General features: G+C 38.3%; 1 protein-coding gene across 2 annotated transcripts in view; it reads right to left on the minus strand.

The window, feature by feature from the left end:
* Nucleotides 1-2,502: 2,502 nt before the first annotated feature.
* Nucleotides 2,503-12,953, minus strand: part of MARCHF6 (membrane associated ring-CH-type finger 6) — a 94,320-nt gene continuing 83,869 nt past the window's right edge. For both annotated transcript variants that reach the window (XM_053592986.1, XM_053592988.1), the window contains 3 exons: nt 12,249-12,381; nt 11,120-11,255; nt 2,503-6,298 (listed from right to left, as the gene is read on the minus strand). In XM_053592986.1, coding sequence (XP_053448961.1) covers nt 6,208-6,298; nt 11,120-11,255; nt 12,249-12,381 — 360 coding nt within the window. In that variant the 3' untranslated portion in view covers nt 2,503-6,207. The remainder of the gene's footprint in view (nt 6,299-11,119; nt 11,256-12,248; nt 12,382-12,953) is intronic.

The raw sequence follows: 12,953 nt of genomic DNA on the forward strand, positions 1-12,953 counted from the left end.
AGATTTCTTTATATATTATAGATCTGTATCTTTCATCAGGAATGTTTTGCAGATCTTTCTGCCACTGTATGACTTCTATTTTTTGTTCTCTTAATGGTATCTTTCAAGAAGTTGTTTTCAATTTTGATAAAATACAATTTGTCAGTATTTTCCTCCATAGACTGTGCTTCTGTTCTATCTATGAAGTCTTTGCTTAACCCAAGGATGAATATGTTTCCCTTGGTTTTCTACTACAAGTTCAGGGTTTTACCAGGACTATAACCCATTTTAGGTTTAATTTTTGCATGTGGTTATTAAGATATAGATCAATGTGTTTTTAACCTTAGATCTTGCATGCAATCATTTCAGCACCATTTTTTCAAAGCTTTTTTGAATCTGTGTCAAAAATCAGCTATCCACCCATGGGTGAGTCTATATCTGGATGCCCTACTCTGGTCCATCAGGCCAGTGGACAGTGGTAGAATGAACTGATCCCACAAGCAAAGAACAAATATGTGAATGAATGGGACTGCTAGATATGAAGCGTCTCTTCTTCCAGTATGTCCTAAAGAATGACTGAATAAACGTGGAGAAGCAGAGAACGCAAGCATTGTTATATGTGTAAAGGAAGAAATTTCCAAAGACAATTGAAGCAATGGAAAATGATGCAAAAGGGACCTTTATCTAGTGTTTACATTTGGATGATTTTAGAGAAGTGTGGTTCTTTTCTTTTTTAAGGCAAGCATAAAGTGTGGTTCTGAGCAAAACTAGACCACAGAAGGCTGAAAAGGGGGATGAGGTAGGGAGTTGCTTACATATACAAAACAGTAACAAGTAGGCTAGTGGCAGTGGCTTACTCCTACAATCCTAGCATTTTCGGAGGCCGAAGTGGGAGGATTGCTCGAGACCAGGTCTGAGCAACATGGAGACCCCGTCTTAGCCAGCGTACCTATAGTCCTAAGTATTCAGGATAACACCCATTGCACTCTAGCCTAGGCAACAGATTGAGACTCGGTCTCTAAAAAAAAAAAAAAAAAAGTAGTAGTAGCTAGGTCATTACAGACTTTCCCAGGTGAATGCACTATACTCTCCATGGCATTTTACCCATACCTCTATCATAGAATCTTTGCTCATGCTTCTGTTCTTTTCAACTAATTGAGTCCCTTGAAGGCAGACAACATACCTCATTCAACTATGTACTACATGCAAGGCCAGAAACAAGACACACACACACAGTGCCACTGTATGTTTGCAACAAGAGTGACTGCAAAGCTGGGCATGGTGGCTCACACCTATAATCCTAGCACATTGTAAGGCTGAGGCAGGTGGATTGCTTGAGCTGAGGAGTTCAAGACCACCCTGAACAAGAGTGAGACCCTGTCTCTAAAATTTGCCAGGTGTTGTGGTGGGTGCTTATAGTACCAGCTACTCGAGTAGATCATAGTAAACTGAAGTCAGAAGATCTCGAATCCAAGAGTTTGAGGTTGCTGTGAACTATGAGACAAGTGCACTCTACCTTGGGTAACAAAGTGAAACGGTCTCAAAGAGTGTCTGCAAACTAAAAAAAATAAATAAAGCACGATTTCTGATGTCATCAAATATGCTTCTACAACATGACTTATGATTCCTCACAGTATTCTGTCCTATGTATTTATTATTCACTTACTTAATGAACTCCCTATTTTGTTCCTTTTAACAGGAGGATCGCTTGATCCCAGGAATCTGAGGTTGCCGTGAGTGATGATGCCACAGTACTCTAACCAGGGGCAACAGAATGAGACTCTCTCAAAAAAATAAAAATGAAGATTAAAAAAAAAAAAAAAAACAGTGGCTGCAAACTACGGGGTAAATGAGGGGGATTTTTAGACCAGTTTCTAAACTTTATATAATTTTCTATGCTGAAAAATTTCAACTTAAACAAATAAAAATGTCTATGGTTCAAACAACACTTCCCCCCACCACCCCTGCATTTAAAATAAATAAAATTTGCAATTGACAGGGAGAAAAAAAACTCATAGAAGAAGTTCTGAACCTAAAAAGAAAGAAAAATTAGAAAGTCTCTGAAGCTAAAGTATCTCTTCACTTAGGGTACTTAGAAGAAAACAAAAAAACCATCATGCAATTCTTTTCTTCTGGGACATATAGTCAACTATGTAAAATGGATTTCATCAGTTTTACTCTATCAAAGTGTCCATCAAAAAGAGACAAGTGAAGCTCTTACTTTCTGATCTTGCAGTGGAGGTGGAGAAGTGGGCACAAGATGAGGGGCTTCTGCTTTTCCCAGGGATGATGATGTACAATTAAAGTTAGGGAGACAGGAAGGAGGGATGTGTCCTCTGCAACTATACTTTTAAACTTAAAATAAAAGGGAGGGGATACAATCACATTTAACGTAATTATCTTTCCTATAATTCCTACCTAATTATTTTATTTAAAATACCTGGATTCCCTAGTATGCTAATAATGTATACTTCTGTAATTTTAAAGCAATCTTGCAACAAAGCAAAAACAAACCAAAAAAACTAGGCTACAACTAACATTCACTTTATTCAATTTTGTTCTCTCAACTTAAAAGGCAATAAACAACCACATAAAAAAGGGAGCACTTTAGAATATATACACATAAAACAGGTCTGGGTATCTAAGGTGTTTAATAGAAAACTGACATCCCAAATAACGAAGTGTTCTTTTTAGTTTCTACAACAGTTATTCCTAGGCCTTAGTCATTACATTTTCATTTAAGGTATTATGTTACTTTCATGACTACAAAATGAGGCACTCGTACAAAATAGACAGGAATGAAAACACATATACTGTCTTATCTTTATATTATATTAATGCCAAAGACATTGTCAGAGATTATTTAGAAGAAGCCCTTACTAATGATGGCTGTTTAAAAAAAAAATGCCACAGGGTAGTAATAGGCCAAAAAGAAAACATCTGATTGAGGGGGCAAATTAAATAGGTAAATTCAGACAGTTAAACCAACGAAGTTAGAGCATCTCCACAAATGAGGCTTTTAATAATACTTTAGTGGTAAGACATTTTAGTACTGTTTTCTTTTGATGACTGAATAATTAACATTCTAAAAGAATATTTTAAACATAATCTTTTAATTTTACAATGTAAAAAATTTTTCACAGTAAGTAAAGAGCTTAAAATATTCAATCCTGAAAATGAAAATAAGTAACTTTGCAAAGTTTTAAAAAGTGCCAGTGTTTTTATAATGGCACCACCTTCTGTATGTGCGCACGCGTGCATACATGCATGTATGCAAACGCAGTACAATGTAGAAATCTCCAGTGTTCCTTTTTGTTTTGTTTTAAAAAGTCATCATCGATTAAACCTAAATTCAAGAATTACACTTTAATAGCATTTTGCCAGTACAGAAATGACATATCTAAGACCAAATAATCTGAAAGAAAACTATTCTCTATTACTTGAATAAGGGAAAGAAAAAACACAAGACAAGAATCCATAGTAATAACATGTATATTAAATGCTGAAATAAAAATTAATTTTTGTTTAGATCTGGAACTGAAATGTCCCATCTCCATTGTTTCTCCGGAGAACAGGAAAAAAAAAAAAAAAACACCTAAAGAAATGGAGCTTTTTTAAGGCTAGCTACACACAAACTTCACATTGGCATTTTTCTTCAATCCTCATCTCAACTATTAGTACTTAATAGTTTAAAAATCAAACATAATTTTCTAATAATGAACAACTGCATACTTCATACTATGACCATTTGATAACTGGTCATGTAAAACTAACCCCAAATGCTGATTTGTCTTCAATTTATAAATAGTAAAAATAAAGTAAAAAGGTCTTCTTTCCTAGCAAACTTTCTTGAAGATTATTTTACTCAAATGTAAAATGAAACAAAACTACGTTATGATTTTTTTTTTAAGTGCAGCAATACTAGCACTTTCTGAACTATGAGTTTTAAATATTTTAAAGACTATTGGTTAATAATAAAACTTGGATGCTACCCAAGCAAATATTTTGCCAGAAAATGCTTTCCTTATGAAAGCATTTATCTTACTGAAAACAACTGGACAAAGCACAATTGAAAAACTAGAGGGGAATTCTTAAAGTTGTATGCCAGTGCAGGGGGTGGGGGGTTGGGGTGTCAGGGATGAACATGTCCCTGACACACCCTCTCCACTGGCATGGGACTGTTAAGTAAGACAAGATATATTATCTGCCAGTGAAATGGAGGGCAATGTTTTTGCCATTCCTATTGGATTTGTTTTCTTAAAAACATTTGATAAAATTCATAAAATTCTGCAAGATTAAGAGTTTTTAACCTTTTGTAGTATCTGCCTAGATCTTTCTTTCTCTTAAAACAGATGGTTCCAATGACTTTATATCAACATGTACAAACTTTCAAAAATTAAAAAGAACCCAAATTAATACAATTAATTCCATGTCCAATTCAATATTCTTCTCCCAAAGAGAACAATGTATATAGAAACACACCATGACAGGTGGCATTACATTTTAAAATGCTCCCAATTTTTTACAGTAGGACTAAATTTCTAAGTAGAGGTAGGGTTAGCAAAGATCTTACTTAAAATATGAGAGAAAGGGCTACTACAAAGTGCCAAATAGTGTAATACTGAATCCTATTGTCAAGCATTTTTTTTTGGGGGGGGATACTGATTTTTTTTTAAATATATTTTAAAGCAGTTGCTTACTACTTAGGGAAAAAAATGTTGACGTATAAAACCACCAGAACATGTTGCTCTTGATTTTGGTAGCTTATATTTGGCCAACTTTCATATTTTAAAAATCCTCAGATTTTAATCTAAGGATTTTAATTTTAATACTATATGAAAATTCTTTTATAGCTTCTAAAGAACTATGTTATACACTTTCTATGAGAACTTCTAAAGTATCATTCAAAAACAAACACTATCCTTACATCATACCATTACCATTAAATATCCAGATCATGTGTCCAACCACTCTATTTCTCCAAACTTCTAACGTGAAGCTTTGGTTATAAGGGAAACCCAAGTTTGCAAGTGTTCAGTTCTCTGAGATTTTACAGCACATTTCCAATAAAATACATTCCTATGTTAAAAGGCCAGCAAAGCCAGCTTCCTTCTGGGCAAATAAAATGAAGTTAGTTTTATTCTGTAAACGAAAAACTTTGGAAACTTTGGGATTTACTGATGAAAAACTAGGAGAAAGGTACTCCCTAATGTTTACCCAGTGATACACTAACTAGCAAGACTAGATGTTCTAACCAGTCTTTTCTAATGCTGTAAAAGACCACAACCACAGCCACACTTCACAAGCATCTCAAAATGTCCTAAATCTGGTATGATGTAGTATGGTTGGTGACATTATTCTTCAAGATTTATAAACCCTGCATGACTTTTGGCCACTGCTACCAAAAAGAAAGAGATAGCTGTGGCAGGGTGAGGGGCTAAGGAAAACCTTCATTTGGACTTTCTCATTTTTTTCTAAGTGTAGACATGCCCCTAACAAGCACAGAAGCCCAACGCCCAATGATGACCACTTAAGAATATTAAATTATCAAAATTAAAAGTAATCTCCTCACCTAGCACAAGATACTATACAATATTACAAACACAGACACATGAAAAAAATCAGGCAGTAGAAAATGTACAACAGCTTTGGTGTTATACAAAAGAACTTCCAAAAACGACTGACAGTGAAGCACAAAGTTCATCTTTTCTTACCACAGGCACTCCACTGCTGATTTCTACTGGTTTCCTTTTGAGTTCTTCGTAAGGTCTGAATAGCCAAGACAGAGTGTACAGTTCCCTCAGTGAGAATACCAGCAACTGTGCTCCACAAGACAGCACTGCAAAGTCTTGCCGTGCACTATTGCTCTGTGGCATGTTTCCTGTCGAGATCACAGCAGGTCCAAAATAAAGTGACAACTAGATTTAATAAATTAATATACATTTTGTTTAAAGATGTACAATGCACATTCTGTTTAATCCAAGGTTTTAGGGGATCAAGGAACTTCTATTTACACATTTACAGATCTCAGACAGCAGTGATGTCAGAAGATGCAAGGAAGAGTAGCAGAGCCTTACATCGCTGCGCTCTTAATGCCGAGAACACAAGTCAAATACATTTAACTTAAAAACAATGCTGAGAGATCACTGGGAAAATCTCCAAAGAGAGAAGTCCACAAAAAAGGACACGTAAAGGCAAGGGGAAGGTCAAGAAGTTGAGACAACCACTTTATTCTTGGGACGACTGTGGAGGTGGAGGAGATGTGCCTTGCTTGCCAGATTTCCGTTCATAGTTCACGAGGCGTTGGCCCACAAGGTACCTAGGTTGTAAAAACAGGGTGGTTATTCTCTTATATAATTGGACATAGTAAAGTACACATATTCTTTCTAAGAACAGCTAGTGATATACACAATAGAATCTCTGTAGTTAAACACCTCCTTACACTGACCATCTACCTAAGTTGACCTAATTTGCATAGACCAAACATGCACCACATGTTACCTATCAGAATAGGAGGCCCAGTCCCTTTTGTTGACCACCTCCATATGTTGACCAGTCTGTTACAGTCTCTTGAGGGGTCACCTTGCAAAGATTCTACCATATATATGTGTGTGTGTGTGTGTGTGTGTGTATATATATATATATATATTTTTTTTTTTAGATAAGAGTCTCACTCTCTTGCCCTAAGTAGAGTGCTGTGCTGCCAGCCTAGCTCACAGCAACCTCAAACTCCTCAGCTCAAGCGATCCTCCTGCCTCAGATTTCTGAGTAGCTGGGACTACAGGCGCCCACCACAAAACCTGGCTGATTTTTCTATTTTATGTAGAGACTGGGTCTCACTCTTGCTCTAGATAGTCTTGAATTCCTGAGCTCAAACAATCCTCCTGCCTCAGCCTCCTAGAGGGCTAGGATTACAGGTGTAAGCCAGCTTTTCCAGCCTCTATAATACTTTTTAAAGGCAAATCAGATCACCTACTGCTACTTAAAACCCTCAATGGTTAGGCAGGTCAAAGGGCAGTCTAGGATGAACACCTGCTACAGGCACAAAGGCAGGCATCATCTAGCTTGGGCCTGAGTTTGTGGAAAGGCAAGAACAGCAAATGCTATGTGGTAGACCTGGGGCTTCAGGCAATAGGTTACAGGTTTGCATAAACTCAGATACCTGGAGGCAGTGGTGGGCGGGACAGTAAATTTATGCAGTGACTTTTTAATCTGTTATGGGTTCAGGTTTTATAAAACAGCTCAGTGCCTGTGACTCAAGTGGCTAAGGCACCAGGCACATACACCTAAGCTGGCAGGTTCGAATCCAGCCCAAGCCAGCCAAATAACAATGACGGCTGCAACCAAAAAATAGCCAGGTGTCGTGGCAGGCACCTGTAGTCCCAGCTACTTGGGAGAAAGAGGCAGGAGAATCGCTTGAGCCCAGGAGTTGGACGTTGCTCTGAGTTGTGACGCTACAGCACTCTACCCAGGGTGACAGCTTGAGGCTCTGTCTCAAAAAAAACAAAACAACAACAAAAAAAAACAACAGTGACAGATCTGGGAAGACTGACTAATAATACGATCACCAAAAAGCTGGGCAAGGATGAAAGTAAGACCTGAAAAGTTCAGGCGGTGCCTGAGGCTCGGTAAGCAGGGTGCTGGCGCCATATACCAAGGGTGGCGGGTTCAAACTCAGCCCCGGCCAAACTGCAACAAAAAATAGCCAGGCATTGTGGTGGGTGCCTGTAGTCCCAGCTACTCAGGAGGCTGAGGCAAGAGAATCGCCTAAGCCCAAGAGCTGGAGGTTGCTGTGAGACAACAGCACTCTACCGAGGGCGATAAAATGAGACTGTGTCTACAAAAAAAAAAAGACCTGAAAAGTTCTAGTTCTAGAAAAAAAATAAGAAATCGAAGGACAGATTTCACTGAGGTCAAAGGTGATGTGGCAATTAGTGACAGGAGGTAGGACACTGTATTCAATAACAGAACAGTAAGTGTTCCTAACTTAACATATATAATGAAGAAGAGAAGGTGATGATAAAGGGTGGGGGCTGTAGGAACAAGATGCTGTGGCTGGAGTGATAAGGCTATAGAGCTACCCCAAGGAGAGGGCATCTCTCACAACAGGGGAGGCCAGGAGTTACGAAGGAGAAAGTTCATTGAAAATCTACTTCACTCAATGTGAGCAGATGACCTGGAGCTGAACCCTGAAGGACATCGTGTGACAAAGCTGGTGGCAATGAGCTATAGGGGGGTGCACCTGTTTGGAGGCAGCAGTACAGATCAAGGAGAGTGGACAGTAACAGCTTGCGTTTCTGAGGTGAGAAGACTGGGGGACAGTGAAGCCTGTGCTGGGGGGTCGGGTGGGGCTCAGTTTACTCAGGAGCCCTGAGTAAGGAGCCCCCAGTTCTACAGGACTGCTATAGGAAAGGAGAGCACATGGAGCCCTGACAATGAGGGCCAGACTTGTGGTGAGGGCTCTGTGAGGTAGCTCTTACTTTTCACTATGACTTTCTCTACCCTGACTTTCATCTATCACACTTTTGTCAAGCAGACCTAAGGAGAAATTCTGGCAGTTTATGTACAGTAGTTCAACAGTCACTCTGTAAAATGTGCACTAATCCCACTGCCTCTACCCATGTCTCACTGTTTAATCTCTTTTTATTTTTGACTTTACCATTCACGTTTTTTTTTTTTTTTATTTCAGATTAATACAAGGGTACAAAAGATTAGGTTACAATTTAGGTAAAGTCCCTGTTGTAGCTGTGTCCTGCACCCAGAAGGTGTGCCATATACCCTTACGTTGTGCCCACTAGGCGAGAGCACACCAATTCCCCTCTCTTCCTTTTCTCCTCCCCAAACTTAAACCGAATTGGATTTTTCTCTTGTGTGAGCAAGTATTAGTTCATCTACTGGCTTCCTATTAGTATTGTGTACACTGGATACTTGGCTTTTCCATTCTTGTGATATTTTACCATGAACAATGTGTTTCAACTCCATCCAGGAAACAATAACAATTGTTAACACTTCCTTACCCTACTATTCCCCAACCAGTGCTTTTTTTTTTTTAACATTTTAAAAAATGTTTTAAATGACAACTAAGCAATATCTAACAAAATACACAAAGCCATACCTGACACAAAGTGATCACCAAATATATCAGTATGTGCCAGGAATGTGATCAGCATTATGGCAATGAGGAAGTGAATAAAAAGCATTAGAGAAAAGTGATGTTTATTAATTTGCTCAAATCCAAATCTTCTTTGTGGCAGACAAAGAAGGTTCTGAATTCAACTCTCTCTACCCTACCACCTTCTCACTTTCCAAGCCCACCACACACACACTCCCAATCTCTCTCAGCACGTTCTACAGATCCAACACTGTGCTAGACAGTGTATGTACAATGGCAGGCAAGATATGCCTTCTCTAAAATCTATAGTTCATTGGTCTTCTGCAAGAGGCACAGATGAAGAAAGAGAGGAGTACACTGGGTTGCAGGGAAAGCAGAAACTAGAGAATGAGAAATGGTAAGAAGTAGGAGGGAATATACCGAGGGTGGGAATAAAGAAAAGCAGGCGCTGACTGTAAAGAAGGAAGCAGGCGGAAAGCTACTGAAAGCATGTCTTATTTGTCATTCTGTCTGAAGTACCTACTCTTATGCCAAAACAAGTAATAAAAACCAATTTTCATCACTAAAGATACCATTTCTCCTTCGTTTGGAGTTGGCACCTCATTGCATACTGACTGCCCAAGTGTACGTGTATATTTTCTCTTAGTAAATGCTTTGGAGAAGCCCTGCACACTTTGAATTTCATTCTTAAAAATACTGAGTCCTCGGAGTAAAAAATTGAATATACAATTTGTTGTACAAAGTGGGGCACACACAAGTAAGAAGGAGTGTTGTTAGTGATAACACACAGGCAGCAGGTATAAACTGGGACCCTCCCAGGCACACTGGGGTGGGCAGTTATAACTCCCTCTCCCTGCTAGAGACCAACAAAGAAGAGGGTTAGGCCTGTTCATTAGAACATGGAAGGCCTGATGTGATCCCAGGAAGGTGTTTTCTTTGTCTGTCCTCAATCTCTCACTGAGATCAGCGGGAGTTTTCAATGATTTCCTCAAAACAGAGAGCCCCAAGACACTTTTACAGTAACTTTAGGATCTGTGGGATAATCAGAATATCCTGGTGATCCATAGTTAGTAGAGAGGCTTATACAGGCATTGCTAATGTCTAATACAGATTTATTTTCATTTAAAACTATTTAACATACTGACAAACAAAAACATTTGAAAACACACCAGCCACATTCACTGGAGCTGGCGGGCTCAAATCCAGCCCGGGACTGCCAAACAACAATGACAACAACAACCAAAAAATAGCTGAATACTGTGGCAGGCACCTGTAGTCCCAGCTACTTGGGAGGCTGAGGCAAGAGAATAGCTTAAGCCCAAGAGTTGGAGGTTGCTGTGAGCTGTGACGCCACGACACCCTACCCAGGTCAACAGCTTGAGACTCTGTCTCAAAAAAAAAAAAAAAAAAAAATTGAAAACAGACTAAAAAACTATTTGGAATTGGCATTTTCTTCTCCCAAACTAGTTTCTCTCACTCTTTTCCAGCTCTGTAAATGACAAGTCCATATTCTGCGTTGCTCTGGCTAGCTGAGTCCTTGATTTTACTTTCCTTCATGCCTTTAACACCCAATCTGTTGGCAAATTCTGTAATCCTACCTCAAAATAGGGTCGGCACCTGTAGCTCAGCGGCTAGGGCACCAGCCACATACACGGGAGCTGGCAGGTTAGAATCAGGCCTGGATCTGCCAAGCAACAATGATAACTGCAACCAAAAAATAGGTGGGCCTTGTGGCGGGTGCCTGAGGTCCCATTGGGAGGCTGAGGCAGGAGAATTGCTTAAGCCCAGGAGTTTGAGATTGCTGTGAGCTGTGATGCCATGGCACCCTACCTAAATGTCGCCTAATGTTAGGCGACAGCTTAAGACTCTGTCTCAAAAAAAAAAAAAAGAAAAAACTTACCTCAAAATATACTAAGGTATATATATTGAGAATCCGAGCAGTTTCCCTCCTATGAGTTATCACTTTAGACACAAAAATTAAGAAATGACAACACAAGAATGGCTAGAAAAATGAAACTCTTGGCTTACTTGTCATTTTTAATATGTTCATAAAGGCGCTTAAACTGGCGGACCTGGAAGGACAAGATTGCCATCAGTACCACGACCATCAGTAAAAATGGATAAATCCGTCGATGGACTAAGTTTTGCATTTCCGCAGTAACACCTGTAAAACAAAACAAACAAAAAAAACCTTCATGTGGAATAATAGTGACATGAAGTATGTCCTTTCCCTAGGAAGCATGGCCAGACTTTTAAGGTAAGCTTTCTAAGCCCTAGGTCTATTGATTTTTTACAATCTATGGGGGGTCATGATCCCTTCCCTTCCTGACACCTGACCCTACGTTTCTCCTCTGGAAAATGCAGGAGCTGGATTAGATGACTACTAAGGTTCCTCCTAGCTCAGGTAGAATTTTAATGCTCCACAAGCAGTGGTGTCATTTATATATTTCAACCGCTTTACAGTTAATAAACAAAAACAAAACTATGGTTATATAATGAAAAATAAGTTCCTCAAACCTTTGTAACACTCTGATACTTGTTAGTCTACATTTAACTCACGAGTTTTAACTCTTCCTTGGCTGGGGGAGGACAGAAGGAGGCTTTAAAATCTGAGGAAATATTTCCAAGGAAATAAAAAAACTGTCGCAGTGTGCTGTAACAGAAAGAGCATGAGCTTTGCAATTGAGCCTAGAGTCTGAATTTTGCTCTTAATTGTTGAAATCTAGACCCTGGGCAAGATTTTGAGGTTTGATGAACCTCAATTTCCTTGTATCTAAAATGCAGTTGATAAAAAACATATTCAAAGGCCATCGTAAGAATATAAGAATTATGTAAAGCATCTAAACCAGGTAAAAAAGTGCTAAAAATGTTCAATTAACTACTACTTTCCCTTCAGAAGTCTTTCAAACAAAGCTCATAATAAACTTTTTAATAATACAAATATGAGAAGGTTTTAGTTTAGAAATCCATATAGTAATTCTTAAGTCTATATACTATTAATGGGAAGTAATCTAAAGTAGTATTTTGAAATCACTGCTTTAGCTATATTTATAAATACAGTTCCTGGAGTCATAGAGCCTTTGTTATTGGAAGCAACAAGAATGTGCTGATGTTAATAAAAGAGCTCTTTTAAGGCTCTGCAACCAGTATTACTCACCTAGTAAAGGAACAATGCCAGATGCTATAACATATGGTACACACAGTGAAAGCAAAAGCACAGAGATCACTGGAGCTGCCAGTTTACGAATGATATAGTGAAGGTCAATGTTCCGGATACCATTTGCATACACCTGAAACATTGGGGAAAAAAATAATTAGGACAAAGATAAAAGACGAATTCTTCCCAATTAATAGGTCGATGTCTACTAAATCACAATAAACGGAATCCTCCAAACTAAAAGGATTCAAACTAAACAGCTATGTTTTTCCAAAGTCAAGGCAAATTGTGTAATAGAAAGATAAGCACAGCACCCACAAGTTTCTAACCAAGTGCATTTACCTACCAGCACTTCACAGTTAACTCAGCTAAGTGATAAGACACTAATCTAGAATCATAACTTACGCTATCTTTGCACTACACAATACCAGATGACAGTCAATGTTACTTGAAGACTACATAACATCAAGTTACATATATCTTATGTAAGAGTGACTTGTATTATTATCCAAGATTGTATTCATTTTATCTGCATGTGACAAGAAAACACTGTAAAAAGAAAACATGTTTCTGAAAAGCTTATAAATCAAATTTTAACAAATCAGAAGGTATGTTATGTTTAAAAACTTAGTATGAAGTAATTCTATAGTAAATACAAAAATAAAAATTCAAGCATTTCCAGAATGTTCCATCATCTTATCCAGA

Source organism: Nycticebus coucang, chromosome 1 (genome assembly GCF_027406575.1).
Source record: "Nycticebus coucang isolate mNycCou1 chromosome 1, mNycCou1.pri, whole genome shotgun sequence".
Classification (NCBI taxonomy): Eukaryota; Metazoa; Chordata; class Mammalia; order Primates; family Lorisidae; genus Nycticebus; species Nycticebus coucang.